The 26272-nt window shown below is 41.2% G+C and overlaps 1 protein-coding gene across 15 annotated transcripts in view; it reads right to left on the reverse strand.

The window, feature by feature from the left end:
• Positions 1 to 26272, reverse strand: part of CDC14A (cell division cycle 14A) — a 169172-nt gene that overhangs the window by 139285 nt on the left and 3615 nt on the right. For 7 of the 15 annotated variants that reach the window (XM_047785178.1, XM_047785188.1, XM_047785181.1 and 4 more), the window contains exons 3-4: positions 10845 to 10920; positions 4741 to 4785 (exon numbers count right to left, since the gene is read on the reverse strand). The exons of 2 other annotated variants lie outside the window; for them this stretch is intronic. In XM_047785178.1, coding sequence (XP_047641134.1) covers positions 4741 to 4785; positions 10845 to 10920 — 121 coding nt within the window. 6 more of the 15 variants (XM_047785179.1, XM_047785186.1, XM_047785183.1 and 3 more) reach the window with 2 other exon arrangements.

Consider the following 26272-nt stretch of genomic DNA (forward strand, 5'->3'; position numbering starts at 1 on the left):
TAACACAATAGCCACATATTAAATTTATGGATTCAAACAAACAATTATTAAGGCACCAGCTGCTGTATGCCAGGCAATATGCTGCATGCTCAACTAAATCCAAAAGAAGCAACATGGTATATTACACACATGCTAAACATGAAAATAAGTTACAAATAAAAAGATCTGTTAAAACGAAGTCAAATTATTGATCAAACTCAAACATAAAACAATGAGAACATGAAACAACTCAATGAAATCCACTCAATCTCCTCATATTTCAAAAATCATAGTATTTTCACGAGTTTTTTTTTTTCAAAATACGGACATAAGTACATTTTAATGTTATCTATAAATTTGTACCAACTACAAAAGCAGCTCTTTATACTTTACACGCTGACCACAATCCACAGACTATCTACTTTTAGAGCCCTTTAAAAATGTAAGGACTGGAGTTCCTGTCATGGCTCAGTGGTTAAACACACCCAACTAGGATCCATGAGGTTGTGGGTTCCATCCCTGACCTCACTCAGTGGGTTTACGATCCGGCGTCGCCATGAGCTATGGTGCAGGCAGCAGCTGCAGATCCAAGTCGACCCCTAGTCTGGGAACCTCCATATGCTGCAGGTGCGGCCCTAACATGAAAAAAGAGAGAGAGAGAAATGACCTTCTTCTTAGTGGAGCTCGGCCCATATCTTCTAGATCAGACCACAGGGAGTTGAGTTCTCCCCCAAGGGATCAAAACTAATACAAAGTGAATGATAACAGAGAAAAATCCTATACCCTATAAGCCTTGTCCGAATTTTCCTCCTTGCCACAGCCAGGCCCCCCTCTTCCAGATCAGCTTGCCCTCGTCTTACAGCAGCAATGCTGTTTGACCAAGGACATACTCTGGCACTGGAATGAAAATTTTCAGGAATGGCAAAACATTTTGTTTTCCTGGGGCTTTATATGATTGGGTTGATGTACACAAACTCTTCAACACTGTCTCTTTCAAAACATTAAACACGTCTCTCTCAAAAAAAAAAAAAAAAAAACTATTACATAGGAAAGCACCATCGAAGAAATGATACCATCCATTGGAGACACTGATGACTAAAGTACCTTTAGAGGAACATTTGGCTCATCCTTTGAGATCGTTCATGGACGAGCTTTACCATGCAAGAAAAGAAAGGCACAGTGTACAGACAACAGGACTCTATTTTGTAAATGAGCCCTGTAGATATTTTCTCAAGTTCTGCCCTAATATCAGGAGAACTCCATGCCTCCAGATTGGAGGGCTGCCTTTTCCTCACACCTGCCTGCTCTACAGTGTGGTGTGCCAGCCATGCCCTTCACAGAGACTGCTTGCTAGGTCATACCCTCACCCCTGGCTTTCAGTGAGCTCTCTGCTCTACTACAGATTCTTGTTGCCTTTCACGAAAAGCTCAGAGATTACAAAAATACCTTGTACAGTAGCAAAGGTAGAAACTGGTAAAAGAAATGAATATAGTCTTAAATATAAAGGGGAAGATGTCACAGAAGGAATACTTAAGACATCTGGATTATTTGCCTTCTCTGCAGCAAGGCTACATGTGGCCCATGACCAATTATAATGTCACTACCCACACTGTATTTTAGATTTCTCTCTGGAAACTGGAGTATATGGCCTGCTGAATCTTCTTAAAATAAGTAGACACAGCCAGCCCTCTATAATAATAGCAACAACTATAGTAATATTTATTGGTCGCTTGCTACATTGCATCATTTCTCAAAGCAGTAAAACAATGCCAGAGAGGTCCAGTTTGACCAGACAGAGTGGCTCACAAACCAGGGCCCTGGGCAAAGATGAAGTATAATGAGCCTGCTGTGTCTCTCTTTTACTAAGTGAACATAAGCCTGGAGCCAGCAAGGGCCTGGCTTACCACACACAGCTAGTACCTCCTAGTTCAGATCTGAGAATTGATTGCTCTCACAGCAAGTGTTCTAGATGGGGAGAAATCTAGAACCCTCTCACTGAGTGTAACAACATATGGAAACCTCTATTCTCAATTACAAGGCCATAACAAGTTTCATGGTTCAAAAGTTAAATAATTCTCTGGTTGAACAGGCCAATAATTTTAAAAATTTTAGAAATAAAATCTAAACTAAACTTCAGTCTAAATTATCTTTTATTATTATATTACCATATTATATTTCATCCTCTTTCAACAGACTGGTTCAGAGTCTCCTGAAGGGCTTATTAAAACAAAGATTGTTGGCCTCACCCCTGGAATTTCTGATCAGCAGGGAAGGGCTTGAGAGTTTGCATTTCTAACAAGTTCCTCAGTAGTAATGCTGATGCTGCTGGTCCAAGGCCCACACACTGAAATCCACTATGCTAAGATAGTGCTAAATTTTGGGAAAGAGCTGCATGAAAATGTAGGAAAAGGTCTCACCCCTGGAAATGTTCTATGTGGATCCTAAAATACTGTCCATCTGGTCAAGTAGCCCCAAGACATTTAAATTATTTTAGGAACTCCAAATCGTGCCATTCGACTTTTTTTATTTTAATTTTTATTTATTTATTTTTGCTTTTTAGGGTCACACCCACAGCATATAGAAATTCCCAGGCTAGGGGTGGAATCGGAGCTATAGCTGCAGGCCTATGCCACAGCCACAGCAATGTGGGATCCAAGACGCATCTGGACCTACACCACAGCTCATGGCAACAGCGGATCCCCAACCCACTTAGCGAGGCCAGGGATCGAACCTGCATCCTCATGGATACTAGTTAGGTTTGTTTCCACTGTGCCACCACAGGAACTCCACGCCATTTGACTTTTAAAACATGTTATTAAAAAACAGAAACAGGGAGTTCCCGTCATGGCGCAGTGGTTAACGAATCCGACTAGGAACCATGAGGTTGCGGGTTCGGTCCCTGCCCTTGCTCAGTAGGTTAACGATCCGGCGTTGCCGTGAGCTATGGTGTAGGTCGCAGACACGGCTCGGATCCCGCGTTGCTGTGGCTCTGGCGTAGGCCGGTGGCTACAGCTCCGATTAGACCCCTAGCCTGGGAACCTCCATATGCCGCGGGAGCGGCCCAAGAAATAGCAACAACAACAACAACAACAAAAGACAAAAGACAAAAAAAAAAAAAACAGAAACATTTCCCCAGATTCCTCGGGGAACTTTCTTACAGTCTTTAAGTTCTTGCGTTCCAGGTGGTAACACCTAAGGGAAGAGTTCCTTTAATGATTCAGTAACTAAGCCACCTTAAATGGCATTATTCCAGAGGTTCCAAATTCAGGTGCTCTCAGGACCCAAGAATTTGGAGTGGGTCACTTGGCAAACTAGAGAAGCATGCCCTATCCAAAGCAGACCTAGCTCCCACCTGCTGTTCCCTCCCAGGAATCTGGACCCATGATCAGATACTGCAATATTTAGAAGCCAGAAATCCATAATTTAATGAAAGTTTTCACAAATTGCAGATATTGTCCAGGAATTCAAAATTGTTAAACAGTATTCATGCCCTGAAAAACATGTCTGTGGACTGAACGCAGCCCACAGGCAATCAGTTTGCTGAATCTGAGCCCTGGGACACTGGCTGAAGTTCAGGCAGCATGAACTGAGCAGCTGTTGCATATCAAGCACAGCGCAGAGCCACATGGTAACAAGGGGAGCAGAACCCCAGTCTCTAGCCTCCTAAGTGCTCACACTCTAATGACTATTTCATGCTAAACAAGGAGGAAACATTGGCCAAGGCTTATTTCAAACGGAAAAGAACTACCTAGAGGTGCAAACACAGCACAGCAACGACAATGGAATGATCTTAATTACAGGCACAATAGCGTTTCATTTAACAAGATTTTTTTTTTAAAGTAGCTAAAAGATGGGATTTAGTATTGAATACCTATCAATTAACATAATCAAAATTATGAAACTTCCAGACCTGTATTGCTTCCCTGAGTGAGAGTTAAAGTTCCACCACTCTTACATGTAAATCATGACAAGCAAGTGTGTCATATAAATGTAACATAACATAAATGTTTGATGGTACTTGTAAACCAAAGTACAATGACTGCTACGATAGAAAAATACATACAGACCCCAGAGAGACATTAGCTATCTCAGAAAGGAAAGCTAGGTGAAAGGTGGCATTCTAGTGGGATCACTTGCTGTGAAAAACAAGCCGCAACAACTCAGAGAGAAAATGATGACATGCTACACAAATCACGAATGCCTCAGGCTATCCTTGGATTATGACGACAGACACAAATCATGCACTTGTTCGGTTTAGGTCAGGACACTACAGACTACTTAATCATTCAAAATCAAAAGGTGATGCAATTAAGCTCAAAGCCAAAAAATAAAAAACAAAAGACTTAATGGCCAATATAACAAAACAGACTTTTGGGCAGCCTTTCAGTAAAGTTGTTGGCCATGCTTAAAAGTAGCATCTTCAAGTCATTTGGTTAGAATGTAGTACTTAATTAAGCTGTGTGAATCAGCCTGATTGGCTAAGGAAGACATTAGTGCAGCCTGGATAATGTGCCCTTTAATAAAAAATAGAGCCCATGCACGTCCCTAAACAAGCAAGCTCTGCCAGTGATGGTGGTCAGATTAAAAAGATTACAGCACAGGGACCATGGTGACCAAGGCATCATTCTCTTACAGGTGACTAGGCTAGCCCAGTAATGGCCGCAGCAATCAGCGTCTCCATAGCAATCAGTAGTCATCTCATTGCAAAAGCGATAAAATGAACAGGTCTTCCTGTGAGCAGCCAGGACCTCTATGTTTTACCTCCAACTTTCCCAGGAAAGGGATATTCTTGAAAATTTTCTTTGGCTGTACAAAACAAAATATGGTTTATGTTTTTATTTAGAGCTAAAACAAAACAGGTTGAATAGTTTCTTTAAAAAGAAAAAGGTGGCTCTTCATGGTCCGTTACCTTCCAAACCTAGTATGTTGCATTAATGAAATGGCTCCTTTGATTTAAGTAGAAGTGAAAATGTCAGAGAAAAGTTGCTCATAAAGATTATTTGATCATACTGATAATATACTTGAAGGCATTTAGGGATTCTCTATAAGAGATTTAGAGGGGTTTTCTTGCCTGGAGGATTTTGAATAGGCATAAGGGCTCCATGCCTTTCCAAACTCTATATATACTCTCTCCCATGAGAATTAATGCTGTTTTAACACCCTGATACCTTTTTAAACTGCATAAGCTCTCTCTAGAATGAAGCTTACTTTTCTTCCCCCTAAAGCCCATGAACCTGTAACAGAAGATAACCTCATGAAGAAATCGTCCACATGTTTTTGTGGTTATAATAAGAGGGTGGGCTGATCATTGTGTCAAAAGAGTTCCTGTAACCACACCACCTGACACTATGGCAGATAGGATTACTGCACTGATTCATTCAGCAACAGGACATTCCCGGAGCCCCTACCATCTGCCAGGTACTTTCAGTGCTTTAATACAATCGTCCATTTCACCATGCCCACCCCCTCTTCTCCTTTTATCCTGAGAGGGCCAAGCGGGATGTTTTGTACATTTAAAATTACACTTCTGTCAATATTCTTTTAACTCTTCTTAAAATAGACCCCAAGATTACCATAATGGTCCCGTTGATTCATAAGAGCAGGTATTAAAAGAAAAAATCACTGCCCTAGAAAACATCCCCTTTTTTCAGCAATGCTCTTAGATCTTCCTCTCCTCTCCCCACCCCTGGCTAGGGTTTTATTTCCCTCTGAGGAAAAGTGAAATCAACAATTAAAACTGTACTGATTATTTTAGGAAAAGCCAGTTCAATCATATTATGCTTATAAAACTTTTAAATTAGTGAATCAGTAACTGAAAGATTTTCTTAACTGATTAACTTCAAAAAAGGTATTCTGCTTTTCAAAATACCACTACTTTGTCTTTTATTAATAATCTTCTCTTTTAGAAGCTCTTATATTCTAGCCCAGTGTTCTTAGCATTGTTTGTGCCAAAAATCCCTTTGAGAATCTACTAGAAAGTTATGAATCCTTCAGAAGAAAAATGGGAATATATACAAAATCTTATATATAATTTCAGGAGTTTATGGATTTCTTGAAATACCAGATTAACAATTATCAATCATTGACATTTTAAATTAAATAACATACACAATTTTGCAAACTGTTCTCATTTCATTAAATCTTTCTTTGACTGATTCCCTAATTATGGTAACTATTGAGCAGAAATTATACAACATATTATTGTATAATTCTTTTTTTCAGTTGTATAATTCTTAATATTCACACTTTTTAAAGTACAGTTTAAAATAAGAAACAAGGTTTCACGGATGATACAGTGGTTTCTGGTTTTGGTTTTTTAATCTAAGCAGACTTTGATAATTTTCCATTTTAATTCACATGATTAAAACAAAGGCCACTAGGAATAGAACACACACACACAAATAGCAATAACCATCAACTTGAAAAAAAAACTTTTTGACATAAAAAACAAGAGGTGTTCCCATCCTGGCTCAGTGGTAACGAACCTGACTAGCATCCATGAGGACACGGGTTCAATCCCTGGTCTCACTCAGTGGGTTAAGGATCCGGTGTTGCCATGAGCTATGGTGTAGATCGCAGACACAGCTCGGACCCTGTGTTGCTGTGGCTGTGGCATAGCCGGCAGCTGAAGCTCTGATTCAACCCCTAGCCTGGGAACTTCCATATGCTGTGGATGTAGCCCTAAAAAGACCGGAAAAAAAAAAAAAGAAAAAGAAAAAAGAAATTTGGGTTTGGAATAGAATGTACTGCAAATATTACCTATCTACATAAGATATCAAATGGGGGGGGGGATCATGAAAGCTTTATTGGAAGAAATAAAAATTTCCAAAGTAGAAAATAAAATGTACCTAAGAGAGTTAGGAAAACATTCAGAAGAATTCTAAGAAGCTGTTATTTGTTAAAACTGTGCCAATTACTCAGAGAGATAAAAGAGTTTGAGCACCAAGTAAGTGCCATCAGTTTGAGTATTTAAGATGTCATGAGAGCAGTTTCAGTAGAGTAATGAAGACAAAGCTGGGATAGCAAATGATTAAGACATCAGTGTGTAGTGAGAATATAAACATGCAAAGGGCAGGCCATTCTGAACCCTCTAGAGGCAAGAGGATAAAAGAGGATCTGTAAGTTATGGGGATCGTGATTAGGTAAACAGAAGTTTCCATGCTGTGACCAAGCTCAGTGACCTCGCGCTGGGCACTTGAAGACCAAATCATAAGGCATGCCTCCATCTACTAAGAGCTCATAGTCTAGTGAGAAAGACAGATGCAATGGAAAATTGCAAGCTATAATTGAAATTATAATTTCAATTAGAATTGTAACTCATCAATAATAGAAATCTGCACACAAAATAATGGGAACACAAAGGAGGCATCTCCAACCTTGCCCAGCAGCACAAGGAGATGTTTACTAGACATGGCAGTGCCTGAACAAGGTCTTAAAGAATGAGGAGTTATCAAACCAGCGGGGAAAGGCATTCCCGTCAGATTGGAGGTCACACGCAATTGTGTGCAGCAGCAACATGGTTCAAGGTAAAGCACAGGGCTGGGAGTGGCAAGGGTACTGCAATCTTCCGTAAATCATTAAGTGGGTGCATGATATCACCCTCTGGGAAGATGCCAAGGGTGGGAGCTGTCAAGGTGAGCAAGACAAAAGGCATGGAAGTAAGGGGTCAAAGTCTTGCCAAAATGAGTGACCATGGGCTGCAGACAAGAGACATCAGAAGGGAGCTGACAGCCTAAAAGAATAGGTAGATTGAAGGTCTGGAGATTACATGGGTGGGAGGTGTCTAGCAGGAGGGTACATTCAAAATCAGAAAGCCTGGAGTCTGGGTTCCTGGAAGCAAAGTGCCAGAACAGTCCCTGAAGCAAAAGAGGCAGAGGAGCTCTGAGGCCACTGAGAATAAGGTGAAGTTCGTCAGGTGGTGGTGTGGATGAAGGCAGAAAGAAGGTGAATAAACCAGAGGCTGCAGCTACTAGTGAGAGTGGAGAGAAAAGCATGAAGGACGCAGTCAAGGGCCCAGATATCTGGCTCAGTCCTAGGGCAAGTCCTCTGCCTCTCTTGGGACTCCCTTTCTGCACCATGAAATCAGGAGGCTGGACTAATTATCACTTAGATTACATAACAGTCCTAAAATTATATCAGCTTTCTCATATGGAAATGATGGCTGTGAGGCTGAGAAGGTGTTCATGAACTTTGTTGGAGAACTGTCTTTACTGTACTTCCTATCAGAATTCACAAATATTACCTTAGCAACTTTATATTATACAGGACTTCAAAATTTACAAAGTTCTCTTAGATGTATTTTCTAACCTCTATACATATGTGATCCTAACCCCCTCTCTATGATTCTACAATCCCTATTTCAGAGGTGAAGAAACTGAGATTCCACAAGGCTGAAGCTACTGCAGCTTTGAACTGGCAAAGTCTTTTTCTCTTAATAAAAAGATTTTACTTGATATGCTTTATCAGGATAACCTATAACTTAATAACATTTAAAATTCATTCCCTCAGCAAGTAACAAGGGCCCCACTAATCGCACTAAAGCTAAAAACGTCCCTCAATCCAGGCACCCAACAGATTACCTGATCATTGAAATGAACCAAGAGGACGGCCTGAACTTTGCGGAATTTTTATAATGTTGAAAGAAAGCTTTGTAAATGAAAACAAATCAAAACAAGTTCTTAAAAAAAATAAAAATAAATTTTAAAAAAAGGAGTTCCCATCGTGGCTCAGTGGTTAATGAACCCAACTAGTATCCATCAGGACACGGGTTCCATCCCTGGCCTCGCTCAGTGGGTTAAGGATTCGGCATTGCCGTGAGCTGTGGTGTAGGTCGCAGATGCAGCTCGGATCTGGTGTTGCTGTGGCTCTGGCGTAGGCCGGCAGCTACAGCTCCAATTGGACCCCTGGCCTGGGAACCTCCATATGCCGCTGGTGCAGCCCTCAAAAGACCAAAGACAAAAAAAAAAAAAAAGTTCTTGTACGTACTTACACATACTGTTTGGTATAGAATGTGTAGGAAAATCATCTTTAATTCAATCCACCTACTCTTATGTAATTGTTATATATTAACACTGAGTCAGACTGAAGCTTTGTTTTTGTAATAATGATTCCTTTCTCTTTGATCACGTCAGATAGTGACAGGTCCCACACTGCTGATTTTAATACTTGGTTCACATCAACTACATACTAACAGGACTAATGAAGAAAGCAAAGAAATTCCTAGATCCTCAAAGGGAAGAAATGAATTTCGATTATTTATGAATTATCCTTTCCTTGTTAATTCATCCATTAAAAGTCCATTTAATATTTTTACTAAATCCTTTTGGGGATATTATTTGCTTCCTTGGTGATTATAAAAATTTCAACTTTATTTTTTAAACTATAGGCAACAGCTTCCTTTCTGAAAAACATAAATTGGTTTAGTTAAAGGAACTGCATACTCTGTTTTTTTCAAGTCATACAACACTTCAGAAAATAATTTCTTAAAAGTTGATTACTCACAACCTTGTAAATCAACTATTTTTCAATAAAACTTTTAAAATGAAAAAAAGTTGATTACAGTAGATTTTATATAATACATTTTTTTTTTTTTGGCTTTTTAGGGCTTCACCCACAGCATATAGAAGTTCCCAGGCTAGAGGTCAAATCAGAGTTACAGCTGCCAGCCTACACCACAGCCACAGCAACACTGGATCCAAGCAGCATCTTCGACCTACGCCGCAGCTCACGGCAATGCCGGATCCCCAACCCACTGAGCGAGGCCAGGGATTGAACCCGCATTCTCATGGACTCTTCACTGAGCCACAAAGGGAACTCCCTAATTCAATTTTTGACTTTAAAAAATCTCTCTTTGGTATCGTTCCATGTCTATTTGGCATCTAAAATCAATGGCAAAAACTTACTTAAGAAATCATATTTTACAGGAAATTCTCCATGACAGACTACCTTTTACATTTATGCACAATAAAAATCAATCAAATCAAAAAAATTATCACTAAGCAGTGAAAATGTACGAGGCACTGCACTGTGTCACACCAGTAACATTTTACCCAGCAAAAAGACGAAACTATCCAAGCGTTATAGTTCAGTGGTTATCCTTAAGAGCATGCTCTGCAGTCTTCACCTTCCAAACTGGAACATCATACGTAAGGTCCTCACCCAGAAAACTGGGAGAAAAAGGTCCATGTTTCTGTGATGAAGTAAGTTTACCAAAACTAGGGGTATAGGAGCCACATTTCCTCAGATATGCTTAGGATTTAAAAGGACCAAAAAAAAAAAAAAAAAGCCTCATATAAAATAAAAAATACAGATGAATATGGAGTGTATGACCAAATTCTGTCTTAACAGGTACAGTCTACGCTCTGTCACTGCTAGTTGATCAGTCTCACTTGGCTGTTAACTCTACAGAGAAGACATTCAAGAAATAGGCAAGAAATGCCAATGTTGATCAGACAGAAAAAGCTTATGCTCCCCAGCTCCTGCTGCGCAGTGATGAGCCAGCCCCTCCATCGCTGGGTAACAGTGTCCAGAAGCAGACCTGAAGGTTTCAGAAAAGCCACCCTAGGAGGGAATTTGATAGACTTGTTAACTGCAACCTGAAAGGATTCGTGCCTTCTTTCTTAGATCACTATTCCAATGACTTCATTCAGCTCATATTCCACTGACCCTGAAAAATGAAAGAGGTTAACATGTCCTTTGTGGGATAATCAGGTAGCTCAATTTCAACTTCTAGGTGAAATACTTATACATTTCCAAAGATTAAGATCACCTAACTAAATGGTGTGTGGACAGCAATCCTGTTGGTTAAGCTGATTTCACAGTTCAAATTTTTAATATGAAAATATAAACATCAGCACAATACTCACTTTCAGTTTCTTGTTTAGTTTACAGCAGTATCTGTACACCATTGCCAAGTTCAGAGGTCCAAAATCTGCATAGAAACTGAGATTTTTTTTTAAAGTAATATTTAGTAAAAATATAATTTTCAGCAATACCAATGTTCATATTTATTTTCATTAAAGTTACAATCAAGTTTCAATTACCTTAGGAGTAGGGGTCAGTATATAACTGATTCATACTAATCCAAATAACGAATGGTTTCACCCCGCCAGTGCCCTCCAGTTATTATAGCCAGTCTCTCCTAACAGGGAACTAGTTGGCCAGCTTTGAGTTCCACCTCCTTTTATCTCCCTGCCAGGACATTAAGTAAAAAGGATTAAAAAGCCCACAGTGAAAAAAACCAACACGAACAAAACAAGCATGTGGCCTCCACTTCCTGGTTTTATTTATCACCTATTTTTAGTCATAAAACTCATGGACTCTATAGGTTATAATTCCAACTATTCCACTCAAACCTTGCTGTCAATTCTCAAGCATCTTAAATACAGAGGTCTTTTTATCAGTTTCATTTTCCTTGAACTTTCCCTATAGATGCCCCGGCTTGTCTCCCTTTCATCTCCAGGATACAGTCACCAGTCTGCAGATCAACTGCTGTCATGAATTAAATGATAACACGATGGAAAAGAGATGGCTCCTAACCTAAGATCCAGCATCAGTCTTTTCCATCTTCCACCATCTGGACTTCCTATCTACAGGTCCTTCCATCACCTGGAACTCAGGATGTCTAAAACTCAACCCAGGGAGTTCCTGTTGTGGCCCAGTGGTAATGAACCCGGTAAGTATCCATGAGGCTGTAGGTTCAATCCCTGGCCTTGCTCAGTGGGTTAAGGATCCAGTGTTGCCATGAGCTGTGGTGTAGGTCACAGACGTGGCTTGGATCCAGTGTTGCTGTGGCTGTGGCGCAGGCCGGCAGCTACAGCTCCAATTAGACCCCTAGCCTGGTAACTTGCATATACTGCAGGTGCAAACCCCCCCTCCCCCCCAAAAAAGGCAAAAAAACCCCACAAAAAAACAACTCGGAGTTCCCATCGTGGCTCAGTGATTAACAAATCCGACTAGGAACCATGCAGTTTCAGGTTCGATCCCTGGCCTTGCTCAGTGGGTTAAGGCTCTGGCGTTGCTGTGAGCTGTGGTATAGGTTGCAGACACAGCTCGGATCCCCAGTTGCTGTGGCTCTGGCGTAGGCTGGTAGCTACAGCTCCGATTCGACCCTTAGCCTGGGAACCTCCATATGCCGCAGGACCGGCCTTAGAAATGGCAAAAAGACCAAATAAATAAATAAATAAATAAAAAATAAAAAAAATAAAAAAACTCTATCCATCTTTCCTTCAAATCCGCCCTCCAGACTGAAAACATTTTGCTTTTCTCAGTCACTCAGATATGAAACCCCCCAATCACAATAGGGCAACAAATAAATACTAATGTAATTCTTATATATCAAATAAGCTACTTTTCTAAGTCATCCCTTCCTTTTCCATTCCTACTTAGGCGACAAAAGTCCAGGTCTTCTTCATCTAGCTTGTTTGTTTGTTTTAGGGCCGCACCCAAGTCACATGGAAGTTTCCAGGTCACAGGTCTAATCAGAACTGCAGCTGTAGGCCTATGCCACAACCATAGCAACACCGGATCTGAGCCACTTCTGCAACCTGAGCTGCAGTTCGCAGCAATGCCAGATCCTTCAACCCACTGAGCAAGGCCAGGGATCAAACCCTCATCCTCATGGATACTAGCTGGATTCTTAACCTGCTGAGCCACAATGGGAACTCCTTATCTCACTTCTGTAATGCTTAAATTCTGTCTCTCTCTCCTGCCTAATCAACCTGTATTCCACTCTAGAAAATAATCTTCATAAAAATCTCACTTCTCACATATCCTCCCACTGTTTAAAAATGTTTAATGGCTCTTTACTCCCTTTGGAATAATTCCTTGGCTCAGAAATCCAAGCCCTAGCCATCGCACCCCTAGCTTCCAGGCAGGTCTTCTCTCCTAACAGGTCCCATGTGGAATCTTCATTCCAACAAGCATGTCCATTTCCCATCCCCAAACACTCCCCGCATGCTCTTATCCAAGCCTCTGCTCACACCGGTCTCCTTGCTTACAGTGCCTTCCTTTTCCCCTTTTGCTGCACTCTCCAACAGGGCAGCCACCAGCCACATGTGGCTATTTAAATTTAAATTAATTGAGGTTAAATAAATTAAAAATTCAGTTCTCCCATGATATTAGCCCATTGCAAGAGTTCAAAAGCCACATGTGGCTACCAAATTGGACAGTGCAGATAAGGGACATTTCCATCACTCCAGAAAATGTTCTTTGTTGACAACACTGACCAAGATTTTTAACATGAAGTAAAAACAAAAATAACTATTAAACAATATAAATAGAGAAATTATTTGAATTAACTAGGGAAATAATCAAGTATCATGAGGCAGGTACCAACTAACAACAATGTCCTCCCCTTTCGGGGGCCCACATATTTCCCAGCAGTGAGACTGGGCCTTGGTAACTCCTGTCCCCTTTCGTTCAAGCGGATCATATTTCCAAAAAGCCAGTTTGGGACCCAGAAGAGGAGAGGATGGAAAAATAGAAGGGGATATAGTCCTCACTCCCCTTTACTGCCCCTCAAAGAGACAAGCTGCGAGTTGCTATGAGAGCATCGCATGGCTACAGTGAAAAAGGCATACTTCCGTCTTGGCCACAGCCCCAGGTTAAGAGCAGAAGAAAAACAAGCAATCTTAACCCACATAATATGGTGAAGCTCAGTGGACCAGGTTTTATATCCTACAAAAGGGAGGGATGGCTTTCACGTCACACTAAGAAAGTCAGTCAAAAATTCTGTACAGCTGAGAGCAATTTAGTGTAAGTCTTCAAAGGTCAGAATTGTCACAGACAAATATAAAGCCAATAAACTCTATCTTAAGGTCATTTTATAGATTTATACATTTCATTACAATGCTTACAGTTCTAAGAGTATACATGTATTTTAATAGTATAGTTTATATATATATATAGATATAGATGCATATATATATAGTTTTCTAACAAGCTAAATACATTTCTGAAAGTGTTAAGAGCATTGAAAATAAGGGTCGTAGTTCTCACACCATGCTAGGTTATCACTGATTTAGGCATAATAAATGCCACAAACAAAGAAGATATCTTCCAACAATGTGCTTCTTCCCTCACTAGAGGTGAGGAAAATGAAAACACATTTATAAGCCAGACTATTAGTAGCTGGAGAGAAATGTTAAAATACAAAAATCAATTGATAACAATTGAAATAAGTCAAATATGATAAAATGTATAAAATACGTGCTTGGGCAGTTTGGAACCAAGGCAGGAGAATGAAAGAATTAGACTCCGGGTAGAAGAGGAGAAATGAAAGGTCATCAACCTGGGGACAGTGAAAAAGGTGGAGGGGGGAGAAATGGCAGAGATAAGCCCTGTAGACACAAGAAAGAAACCTGAAGGCTGAGGGCTCCTAAGCCTGAGGTTGATGACACATGGTCGTGTCTTCTGCATTTGGGCAAGTCCCAGGAAGAGGCCTCCAGAGCCACAGCCAAGCAAGCCCCCGCAACCCCATTTTCTAGGGTCAGGCAGGAAGGGAGAATCTGGTCTTATTGGGACAAGGGAAACGTGGATATATTATTTTATTATTATTAAAATGAGTGCACAAATGAATAAATGAATAAATCTCCCTTATCTGTATATAAATTTCCCCTTGTAAGGTTGGCAAATTATGGGTCAATAACGACTGAAACTCACGAATTATCAAGTGAAAAGCAGTCAACCTCTTTTTATTCAGTACGTATACATAGCTGAAACCAAATTCTTCCCTATTTTGATAGGAAAGAAATTACAAGAACTGGAGTCCTGCAAGTAGGGAGAAGAGGCTGAGCCTCTTCTGGGGAGGACCAAGAAATGGGAGCCCAGGGAGCAGAAAATATGTTTACCGGGGTCGCCCACTCCCTACGATGGGAAGGAAAACAGAAGTTGGGTCTAGAAACCTTTCTGTTATACCCAACATGCATAGCTCTTCTCACAAGCATTATGAGATTTATGATACATCATTATTTTGTGTTTGGTTTTCCAGCGAAGTCTAACGTAAGTGGGTCCATTCCAAGAGGAACCACTGTTTAAAGCACTGTTGTACCTTATTCTCCATATCAGAAGTTTCATCTGGAAATGCTCAACTCCTCAGCAAAAAGATAAACTATATTCGCAGCAATACTCACTTAACAAGATATATGACCACCTACTCTCAGCAAAGCACTACAAGTTAGCATACTAATCAGAGTGGTGATGTTACCAAAAAATAGGATGAAAAAATTCTATAAGATCATTATAAGTCATGCCAGTTCATCAATCAATTTTTTTACCAGCACTGCTGACATGTTTCGCCTCTTCATTCATTCATTCATTCATTCACTCAAATGTTACTGAAAGCCAGCTAACCATCAGTCCTACCCACAGGGGACTCACCACCCAATGAGAAGACAAGCAAGCATAATCACCATGTGATAAATGCTAAACTAGCACTATTTTCCAAAACTCAGTGAGACTGTGTGTGTGTGCGCACATGCACGCGTGTGCATATGTGCAAAATTTTGGTGAGATAAATCAGCACAAACCTCTGAGCTATACACTCTACATAATATTTTCCCTATTACTAGGGTATTATCAGCACCCCTCCAGTTTGGTGATAAAGATCCTGTCATGGCTGAAATTCATAATGATCACCTGTCAAAAAGGCCTCAAATGCTCAGCAAACGCTAATCTAAGATCAAAGTATGAGTCTGAGTTTTTGCTCAAGCATAACAAACCACAGACACATTAACAGCAACTTCCTAGGGAAGAGAGGCTTCGCATCTTAGAAGCTTCCCAGCTCTATATCAGTCACCTAGAGTCTGATGAAAAAATAAAGACCACTAGGAAGCAAAGTCTTTTAAGTCCCACCTTGATCACTCAATGTCCCTGGATTAATGTCTTAGCCTCTCTGGGACTCCACATCCTCATCTTCCAAATGAAACTGCTGAATTACATGGCTTCTAAAGTTCTTTCCAGCTAGTACAGTGTAGTGTAGCATAATACAGTATAGTATGGTGTAGAAAAGTGTAGTATAGTACAGTATAGCATAGCATAGAAAAGTGTAGTATAGTGTAGTGTAGAAGAGTACAGTATAGTATAGTACAGTGTAGAATAGTGTAATGTAGTGTAATACAGTATGGCATAGGAGAGTGTAGAATAGTGTAGTATGGTACAGTATAGTATACAGTATAGTGTCGTGTAGTATAGTACAGTATAGTATAGCATAGAACAGTATGGTGTCATGTAGTATAGTACAGTATAGTGTATCATGTCACATTCCTAGCCATTACATATAATAGACTATTATATGGCACAGCCCACTATATAATATAGAAGTTATAGATGCATACTCACTATGCTTTCTACATGGCAAACCCACAGGCCAGAAAGCAGCTTCATAAGGTAGGAACCTTAACATCCCTACTATTACCTGCAAAAAGTGTGACACTTGTTGAGCTCACAAAGGAAAGAGGGAACCTCAACATCGACTCTCACTCTTGCACCTTTGGTACATGACCTAGGTTTCGAGGAAAGTCCAGATACACGACACTGGGAATCTGAGGAACCCTTCTCCACTTACCACTAACCTGGAGCAAACAGCAGGGCCACCTAAGGCTTCAGCTGCTGCTTCTGTAAAATGGGTTAGTGTTGCCACTCTGCCTTAAAGCCAAAGGACAAACTAGATGACGTCAAGGAAGCTTTAGCATCTGGGTCTATAATCCTGTGACCTCCCTCTTTGCAGTAAGTTAATTAATGAAACACTCCTTTGAGTCCTAGATTAATGAAAACAAAAGAAGGCTGCTTCAGAAATGCATGGCAAGATTAAAATTCACTCCCACAGGGGCAGAGCTTCCATGCCTGGCCGCTTGTGCCTCTCACAAGCGTCTTATCTTAATAAATCTATTTCTTGCTTTTAAAAAAATTAATTAATTAAAATAAAATAAAATTCACTCCCACAGAAATCACCTCCTTTATTTAACGGAAGGTATTGAAGGCAAGAGGGCTCTGCAGACAGTACACACATGACTGTAGTAGAAAACAGAATGGTGACCGATTCCCTGAACACAGAAGACTAACCCTCCTCACGTGCCATAAAGCAAGTGAGGCCCAGAAAGGAACACAGTTACCGCAAAGCCTGGCAATGATCACATTACCTCTCTAAGCTCCTGGAATGAAAACCAAAACCCTCAAACATGTCTGTGAGACCCAGGGTGGTACGGCCCCTACCTCTCTCTCTTTGGGGCCTTATTTTATGCCATTTCCCCCATTTTAGTACTAGTAAGCTATTTCTTTTAATTCCTGCCTCGGGCCTTTGGCACATGACCCTCCCTGGCCTAATCAACACCCTCTTAACCTTGGGTCTCAGCTCCAGTCACACTTCCTCAGAGAACTCAGCCCTTACCCCTTCCCACCCCCACCTCCATCCACACCCCACTTCTCCCCCACCACACACACACACACACACACACACACACACACACACACACACACACACATCTCCACCCTACAGGCCAGGTTCCCTAGAAATATGCTTCCAAAGAACCAGAGGTCTTTCCTTCAGAGAACTTACAAGTAGTCTTACGTCTGAATATTTGCTTACTAGCTTTCCTGAGGCCCACTGGACTGCAAACCCCATGAGAACAGGGTTGGGTTAAATGGGTTCACTAACACATCCCTAGCACCTGGCACAGATGTGACAAAGTAAATGAATGAAAGATTGAGATGAGGTTGGTTCATTTGCAAAAACACTACCTTCTTCCATTTAATCCTTCTAAACTATACACCAGGTGAAATGTGGGGAGAGAGATCAGATATCATGTTTTACTAGCTTTGGGTACAAAATTGGACTAAATAGACAAAACTGACAAAAACAGCCTAGGAAGGAAAGGACAGTAAGAGGTGGAGAATGGGGAGACGGTTCACCTCTCCAATGCAGGGAGAGGCTGGGAGCACCATCCCCACAGACTCCCCACAGCCTGCATCTTCAGGACTTGATTGCTCCAAATGTGACCTGTCCCAGAAGTAACCCCCAATCTAAAAAGACTCATCCCAATTATGCATCACTCCAACTTCTTGTTGCTTAGAGCCCCTTCAATTGTATCTGAGAGTTTTACAATGTTAAAGTCATCCTAGGAGTTCCCTGGTGGCCCAGCAGGTTAAGGATCCAGCCTTGTCACTGCTGTGGCTCTGATTAGAGCTATGGCTCAGGTTCAATTCCTGGCCCAGGAACTCCTGCATACCATGGTGTGGCCAAGAAAATATCATCCTAAACCTATCCTTTTGGGTTTTCTAGAGCTGTAGGCGATCTGCTTTAGGGCATATGGAATAAAGCACGACATCTGACACCAGTGAAAGGGCCTAGCAGAACAGGAAAGGCACTATTTTACAAGTCCACCTTCACAACTTCCCAGAAGAGACCTTTTTAACTCTTTTTCTTTAGCTCACGTTTAGGGAAAAATAAAATGTTTCTAGCATTTCAGATTAATGCAGCTGCAGATCATCACTAATTTGATTACCAGGACTAATATAAATGCCATATTAATTCCACACTCTGTTAGAAGGAAGAGGAACATATAGAATAAGAAATCCTTTATACAAGGATCCCCAGTTCAGAAATCTCCATCTGGAACATAAGTGAGAATCACAAGTAAACCAAAAAAACGAAGTCATATTGTTTCTTCTAAAGTCTGCCACAAACCCATGCCCTTTAGAGTTGTTTATAAGACATCTCAGTCTCATTCTGACTTTAGTCTTATTTTGCACCAAAGGCTAATAAAATGTGATTTCTGGTTTCTAGTTCATAGTATAGTAGACTCATCAGACCTATTACAGGCAGGAGGCAGCTATTAGTAGCTGGTGCACCGATAGCAATGTCAACAGCTAATCCAACAGTAAGGAGCACCTAGAAAGTACTCGCAGTAGTTAGTCATCAAGAAAACCTGAATAAAAACCACTAAAAGACGAAAGATGTTTCACAAACAGGCACCATCGGCATATAAGCAGAGAGCCCTTTATTCCTTAGGAGTCTCTAAAACTATTCTTGAATTACAGTGAAACTGTACAACCAATGGAATCATAATAATAGAATCTGAGTGTTACCCAAAAAAGCAAATAAATCATAATTGGTAAATTCTTTAAGAAGGGAGAAATGTGGATTCATTTGAGAAAACTTTCCATAAATTCCAAAATTGCTTTGATATTTTAAGACATGATTTTCCAACTCTTTGTAGAAGCTGCCTCACTGAAATGCCACATTCCCAGACAAAACCGGGAGATGCATTACTAGCGTACACACATCAAGGAGAGCGAATTTGAAATAAATCATCTTTTCTGGCTCTTAAAAGAAAATTAAATTTTATAACAAAAGAACAAGTCCAAACTAGCAAAGTCTTCAATTCATCAATTAGGACATGAACATCTTTAAGACCAAAATATTAAATTAATACATGAAACACTTCATTCAAAAACTAGTTCACACGAACGATTTTCCATTAAGGAATTCACTGTCAATCACAAATAATTGTGATTCGGAGTTCCCACGGTGGCTCAGTGGAAACGAATCTGACTAGTATCTATGAGGACGCAGGTTCGATCTCAGCGGGTTAAGGATCCAATGTTGCCATGAGCTGTGCTGTAGGTCGAAGACACAGCTCGGATCCCACATTGCTGTGAGCTGTAGTGTAGGCCAGCGGCTACAGCCCTGATTCGACTCCTAGCCTGGGAACCTCCATGTGCCACGGGTGCGGCCCTAAAAAGATTCTTTACCAGGTATTTCCAAGTTACTGAGAATTGGGACTATGACATGCTTTGATGGTTCTTGTTCGTCATTGATTCTTTGGGGGTCCTGGAAATATTCAGCTGATTAAGGAAACCAATTTTTTTTAATGTAAATCGAAACTAAAGCTTAAAAAAATTTTTAAAGAAACAATGAATGCCACACTTAAGCTCAACTCAAATCAGCCAGCAAGGAACTTGAGATCTGCCATAGCACCCACCTCCCCAGATTTTCACCAATTAAATATCTAAATATACAGGACGCGCATTGTCTACTTTCTGCTTAAAGATCACAAAGACTCCTTTTTTACTTTCATTATAGACCCCCCCCTTTCTACTTCGCTTCCCCACCCCCCAATAAAACAAAGCACCAAACAGTCAGCCCTCCTTCTGACTGACAGACGTAGCCTACTTTATGGTCACTTCCTCCCAGTCACCCAAACCAGAAACCCTGAACTTACCTTCCATTCCTCCACTCACCCATCTCATCAGTTCCCAGCACAGTCACGCCACCCTTTCTAGCCTCTTCCCCACTTGGCCCTTCTGTCCCCGTTGCTATAACCATGGTCCTTGCCGCAGCCTAACAGACCTAACAGGTGCCCGCCTCCCGGCCATGGGAGTACTGGTGCTAAAGCAGAGAGCTCTGCTCAGTCTCTCTGTCATCATAAACCAGCAGAACGGCCGTCCAAACAGCTTTCCATAATCCCATCCCCAAACACCTGGGCAGCCTCGCCTGTGCCCTTGCTGCGATTCAAATTGTGTTCCTTACCTAACAGACTTCTGCTCTTCCTAAACACTGAAATCCTTCTTTCCTTCCTTCTTCTCTCATTCATTCAGCTAAAATGTCTTACATGCCATCCCTATGCCAGGCGCTGGGCTGGGGGCACAGACACAGTGGTAAGCGAACACAGGTTGTACTTGTCCTTACAGAGATCATAAAACATACTCTTTGCTCTTACACACCCTTCAAAAGCGAGTTCAAACATCACTCTACGAAGTCTTTATTACCTTGGGCAGGAATCTCTCTTCCTTTCTCAGATTTCTAAATGTACATCAGCAGCTTTTGTCATATATTGCCTTGCGCTGGTGTTTGTTAGCACTTCTTCGTGTATTTGTGTCTCCCCAAAGCATTTGCAGAGTGCGCTATACCAAAATCTACCCAACCTCAATGCTAGGTTTCTTCTATAGCTACTTCCAACCACTTACAGCTTTTAAATGAGGCTTTTTTCACTTCCCATAAAAATGTGTCAGGCGTCTTTTTTTCTTTTTCTCTTTAAGCACAAAGGTGTATTAAGCTATGGCTAAGTAAAAGTCGTTTACTTTTAGCTCTGGAATGTGTTTATGAACTTTCAAATGAGAACATCTGATGTCTTTGGGATCTACTTCAAACACAATAATGAAGCTGCCCTGCGGTGACTTGGACGACAAAGAACTTGGACAGCAGACAGCTCCTCCATGGACCCTCCTACAGCCCATTCGGATGCCTCTCTCAGGCTGCCTGATTACCAGCAGCCCCATCAGTTTTAACTGTCTTCAGCACCTCCTTGAAACTTTGTGTTTTCACCGGGCTCATCTCAAGCAAACTGAAAGAACTGAGCAACAACCTGTCCTTATGAAGAGCAGAGACGGACTACCCATGTGAATGCCTAAAAGGTCAAAACAGCAACTATTTAATAAATCGACACCCTGAGGTCCTGACATCCTCGTGGGTCATGGAATTAAGAACCGATGGATGAATGTAGAGAGATAAGCCTCTTTCCTCATTACGTGCGCTGCGTGGAATGCCCGAATGCCTGGGCGTGTACACAGATGTACATACACAAGCACAGCTGAAAACTCGTGTGTCCAAAACAGAGTGAAAAAAGTGGTCCTGAACAATACCGGTTACTTCTGCAAGGTTAGGATGGAAGGAAGGAGAGAGGGGGAGAAAGGAGAAAACCATACCATCTTCTAAAAGCTAAAGAGTTTTCCGAGTTTTTAGGAGAACTCTATGCAGAAGTCGTTACATCTTAAGTTACTCCAGTTAAGCAGCAAGAACATTTCGCCAGATAGCCTACAAAAATGGTTTTCACTGACATAGAAACTGGCGTCTTTTGTTTTCTTCTTTCCTATTAGATATATAATGATAATTAACTCAATTTATCTCCTTTCTCTCTCTTTTTTTTTGGGGGGGGGGGGGGCGGTGAGCAGTCCACTGAAAGGAGAAAAAGCAAGATTACACGATTATACCCACAAAAGTGGAAATGTGGGAAAATATTTTAATTACTACCACACATTCCCAGGTATGGCTTGGACATAAATTTGTGCACATACTGTCAACAGCACATTTCTTGCCAAAGCCATCATCACCCAAGTTAAAAAGGTCACATGAGCTGGGGAGGGGCAAAACTATTCTTCCCACCCCCACCAGCTTCAAGCTCAGGATACATAGGAACTTGCTGGAAGCAGAACAGCATGGACTTTGGGCCAAATTACTAGTTCAGTGACCTTAAGCTCTACTTAACCCTCTCTGGGCCTCAGTTTCCTCACCTATAAAGTGGTGGCAGTAACAGAACCTAACTCCAGTTTGTTTTCAAGATTGTGTTAATGCATATAAAAGATGTAGAACACTGCCTATCACAGGATTATAAATATTAGCTCTTGTTATAGTTTTATCAGGTGAAATTTGCCTCTGAATTCAACTGTATCTCCTCTTCAGTCTATAATCATGGCATTTTATAATGAGAACTGAGGTACCAAAGGATGGCCCTAAACTGTATACAAGATCTCATACATGTATGTGTACATGTGCTCAGATGGCAGTCAACTATCCATTAAATGAACCTACTTGTTACACAGTAAATTTAAAATAAAAATTGAAAAAACAATAAGGTTTCTCCTCACGTCTATCTAACCTAAATACTCCATTCACACAAATATTTCCAGGCCAAAAAAGTTTTTTCCATATTTCTCACCAAGATATTGTAGGCTCACATTTCAACTCAAACCTATATTAATTATAGCTACATAAAAGAAATCATTCTTCTATAAATTATTTATCCAAAAACTCCCCCCTGCATTAATATCAGGCTGCTCCAATAAAGTTTAAATGAAAACTGAATGTTTTAAATTATTTAAATCTTCCAGTTAGTTAATTAGTGCTCATTAGCAGCTGCTCATTCTTCCATGCTAAAACATTTGGTGAAATCCTTTGAATCATTTCCGAAACTGCTTAATATTCAGTCCCCAGAGTATGGCCGTGAAGAGTCCTCTCCTGCATTTTCAATACCTTTCCTTTGCGAACATAAGGAGAGAAGAAATGAAAATGGCCAGGCTGAACTGAAGACCCTCTACCTCTCCTTTACAGCAAACTGGCTTTTTGTGCATTAACATCCGATCCTACACCCAACCCCATTAGGACACACAAGTTTATAACAATTAACATGTTTGATGCGGCTAACTTTTGAGCCAAAAAAATTTGAGCCAAGTTATAAAAAGTAAGCCTCTATTTGGATTATGCGGCCCAATTCCAAAACCAAAAAACTAGCCTTTCTGGAGCATTGTGTGTTATTTGTAGCTTAATCAAATACAGACAAATCTTGGAAAGGCTCCCTTTTTATGGGGCTATTTTTTCCCACAAGTGTGTTAATCTATACTCTGATTTTAATTCTGATCTGTGAATCATAACCCAAGGACAAATGTATGCTTTAGTACCAACCACCTTTTGCCAAAACCACTCAGGCCTTTATATTAGTATGACATGTTCTGTTTAAAAATCAAGGAGAAAATTTAGACTTTCATTTCTGTAAAAGAGTGACCTCATAAGGCCACTTTGTTGAATTTTCTCCACCAGTTTCTCAGAAGGGTGCCATTTCAAGGGTGGCGTGCTATTGTTCTTCCATAACGAAATAAACATCTGGACAAAACACAGCTGTGTCCAGAGGATCCACAGCCTAACATTTCATAATTATCACCTATTATTCCAAGGTGATAATTTAGCTGGAAAGGCAGTGTTTCATTTATACACTCAGCACTTAAGTACACAGGTATGTGTGATTGTGTATCTCAACAGTCTCCTTTCCTTAGAGACATGGACGATATTCCAGTCTCTCTCATTCAATACGTCCCAGAAGAAGTGGAACTGACAAGATGGATTCCTCCACCTCTGTCCATCCCTCTCCCCTTCTTCTCTCTCCTTCAGCATTTGTCCACCTCTTTGGCTGTTTATTTCCACTTCCTTCCCTTGCTCCTCTCATCCCGGTCATGCCTACGAAATACAAACGCTGATATCTTCTCTTTCTCTCCCAGAAATCACATCATTCTCACAACTCTATCATCTCTTGGGGGAAAACTCCCAAACCTAAGCACTTGAAATTGATGTGCTGGCCAAGGCAGATGTGCATATCCCTTAAATTCCTTAAATCCAACCTGACCGAAATGGAACGCCTGATCTCCCACTAAAGCCAGTTCTTCTGCCCTACTTCCTGTTTTGGGCAATGGCCCCAGCAGGCTCACTGTGAACCAGGCTGTCTTAAAGACTTCTTTGACTCGTCTTTTTCCCCAGCAACCCACCAACCCATCCACCTGATCTATTTCCAAAGCATATGGATTCAGAGCCCTTCTTTCCACCACCAGAGCCACCAGTCCTAATCTAGGCACTTACTTCTTCCCCTCGAACATTTCAGAGTTTTTCTAAGTGGTCTTATACCTCCTCTCTAATCCACCTTAAATGATACTATCATTTTAATTGTCTGAGAGACGATATATATATATATATATATATATATATATATATATATATATATATATATCTTCTAGAACCAGAGGGCTTGGATTCAAATTCTAGACCTGCTACTTCTTATTTCTATGACCTTGGGCAAGTTACCTAACCTCTCTGTACCTTGCTCTCATCATCTGCACACTAAGAGTGCTAACTGTAGCTGCCTCAAAACTATTGTGAAAGTAAAATAAATGGATCATTGTGGAGCACCTAGAAGAGCATCCGGCATGCATTTAAATGCTCAACAAATGTTTGCCATCATTTGCAGTTAGCACTGATCCAGTCCTACTGCCCCCAAATGCTCAAGAGAGTCCTACAGTGTACCAGGGAAACTGCGGTTCCTCACCTTGGCATTCGGTCTGCCCCAGCTGACCTGTGGGCTTCATACCACACAGCCCCAGCATACACACCAGACAAACGGGAGGCCCTACTACTCCCTGAACACACTCCAGAGCCTCCCTCCGCATGCCCACTGTTCCCGAGTCTGCCAGCTGTCCTCTCACATCTCCATCCACCCTTTGAACTAGTCTTAACCCCCCATGGAGCCTCTCCTGAATCCTTCAACCAGACAGGCTTCCACTCATCTGTGAGTTCATCCCAGCACAGGGGGTTCTGTTATTCGAGGGCCATTATCTTTTCTCCACTAACCACAGTCCTGTCTTTCTCCCTACAGGCTTGGAGCTCCTTGAGGGTAATATATGCATCCATCATCGCTGTCTTCTAGCCCTGTGTCATATGTTGGGTGACAGAGAATAGATTTGTGGGTGACCAGAACCATAGCCATGGCTGTGGCATCATAGTTGGGCACCTCAAACAAACAAACAAAAAAGAATACATTCTGCCCAGACTGGCGTCCTCGTCATAGATTTGAATGACATCAAAACTCACAATGTGGAATTCCCTTCGTGGCTCAGTGGTTAACGAATCCGACTAGGAACCATGAGGTTACGGATTTGATCCCTGGCCTCGCTCAGTGGGTTAAGGATCCGGCATTGCCGTGAGCTGTGGTGTAGATTGCAGACGTGGCTCGGATCCCTCACTGCTTCGGCTCTGGCGTAGGCCAGCAGCTACAGCTCCGATTCGACCCCTAGCCTGGGAACCTCCATATGCCGTGGGAGCGGCCCTAGAAAAGGCAAAAAGACCAAAAAAAAAAAAAAAACCACCTCACAATGTAAACTGGATGGTCTCACTGGCAAGTCTTTCTTTACAGGAAATGCAGAAGACTCAATACAAAAAGAATGTGACCTGTAGCCCTATCCTAAAATACTAACATTAAAACCACACCCAAGTTTTTTCTCATCTATCAATATTAGAATCAAAAAATCACTAAGCACTGTGTTTAGTTGACTAAATGTAATTTTCTGCTAGATCTAGCACTCCCAAGAGAAGCAACTTAGACCTCAATGCCTGGAACTTGTTCAATGACATCTTAACCTCTGGCATGTCTCTGAAGAATTGAACATAATGGCGTCTACACAGTCCCTACCCTCAGACTCACGAGAGGTCCCCAAACCTTAACACTCAGAAAAAGAAAGCCACAACAATGCGCATTCCCAACAAGAGAATGAACACTCCATAAACACTGCTGGCGGTGGCAGTGACATCATCCAGGTACACAAGGTCAGGGAGCAGCCAGCGAGTACTCCCTTCAGTCTAGGAGCAGAGCTGTAATCTGACACCAGGGATTCAGACCTCCTGGCTGTACCAACTCTGGGCTTTCAAGAGCAGCAGCAAAGGGCTCTTTCATTCTCACTTTCACTTCAGCCATTCAAGAAA

The sequence above is a fragment of the Phacochoerus africanus genome, chromosome 6 (genome assembly GCF_016906955.1).
Source record: "Phacochoerus africanus isolate WHEZ1 chromosome 6, ROS_Pafr_v1, whole genome shotgun sequence".
NCBI classification, from domain to species: domain Eukaryota; kingdom Metazoa; phylum Chordata; class Mammalia; order Artiodactyla; family Suidae; genus Phacochoerus; species Phacochoerus africanus.